This window comes from Octopus bimaculoides, chromosome 10 (genome assembly GCF_001194135.2).
Source record: "Octopus bimaculoides isolate UCB-OBI-ISO-001 chromosome 10, ASM119413v2, whole genome shotgun sequence".
Taxonomy (NCBI): Eukaryota; Metazoa; Mollusca; class Cephalopoda; order Octopoda; family Octopodidae; genus Octopus; species Octopus bimaculoides.
This window is the reverse complement of record NC_068990.1, coordinates 29777364-29778497: the sequence shown is the minus strand read 5'-3', so window position 1 is coordinate 29778497 and position 1134 is coordinate 29777364. Positions and strand designations below refer to the sequence as shown.

The 1134-nt window shown below is 40.5% G+C and overlaps 1 protein-coding gene across 2 annotated transcripts in view; it reads left to right on the top strand.

Annotated features, from left to right (window-relative positions):
* The first annotated feature begins 6 nt into the window (after positions 1 to 6).
* Positions 7 to 1134, top strand: part of LOC106883913 (organic cation transporter protein) — a 13467-nt gene continuing 12339 nt past the window's right edge. For both annotated transcript variants that reach the window (XR_008265023.1, XM_014935051.2), the window contains exons 1-2: positions 7 to 83; positions 901 to 1113. Coding sequence is in view for 1 of the 2 variants with exons in the window: in XM_014935051.2 (XP_014790537.2) it covers positions 34 to 83; positions 901 to 1113 (263 nt within the window). In the remaining variant the exon portion in view is untranslated. The remainder of the gene's footprint in view (positions 84 to 900; positions 1114 to 1134) is intronic.

The following is a 1134-nucleotide window of genomic DNA, read 5'->3' as shown; positions in this document are numbered from 1 at the left end:
CTGACTTATTTTGTGAGGACCTGGAGGACTTTGATGATCATAATATCAATCCCGTCACTGGTGCTCGGTATCGCCTATCTCTGGTAAGTAGGCATGTGTGTACGCATTCATATATGGGTGTATGGTCAATGGATTTATGTTTATGTGACTGTATGCATGTCTATGGATGTAAGTATGGCTGAGTGTATGTATCAATGTATGCATGTATGTACGTATGATTGTATGGGTTTATATATATATGGATGGATTTAAGTATGTGCGGGTATATAGATGTATATATCTATATCTATGGGTGGGTAGATGGATGGATTTCTCTGCGTGTGTATGCGCGCATGTGTGTGTGTGTGTGTGTGTGGACATGTGTGCATGTATGTACAACCTGTCACATAGGCTGGTGGCCGCTAAACTTGCAACCCTAACAAGCTCGCTTCGGAAGGAGAGTGAGGGTGAGGTGGGTGATTATGTCGGACACCCTCCAGGATGAGAAACAAAACACTTCAAAGGACAGCTGGGGGTGAGGAACCCTTAGTCTTTGTTTAGATATCTCTCTAGGGGAAGGAAAACTCTGATCTAACACCTGTACCTTTGTTTGAATCCAATCAGTTCTTTTGGGGCAAAAGCATTCGATGTTTAGAGACGGGTAATTTAAGAAGCTTCAAATACAGGCTTCACCTGACTTTTAAACATCTTTATTAACATTATAGGTGCAGGCGTGACTGTGCGGTAAGATGTTTGCTTCCCAACTACATGGTTCTGGGTTCAGTCTCAGTGTATGGCACCATGAACAAATGTCAATCTATCTACCAAAGTGTATGTATGTGAATGTGTATGTATGTGCATGTGTGTACATATATATATGTGAGTGTGTTGTTGTTGTACTTTCCGTTTTCTATTTGCAAGTTTCCTAGACGAATCTCCCCGATGGCTCCTCAATAAAAAGAGAACAAAAGACGCCAACATAATTCTTAGCAACATCGCCAAACTGAATAAAACAGTTTTGCCTCAAACAGAAATCGTCAACATTTTCTCATCGAACAATAAAAGAGTAGAAATCTGGAAAATGTTTACCATTCCTCAGCTTCTAAAACGGACCCTAATTTTGATGCTAAACTGGTGAGTGATATTACATTTACC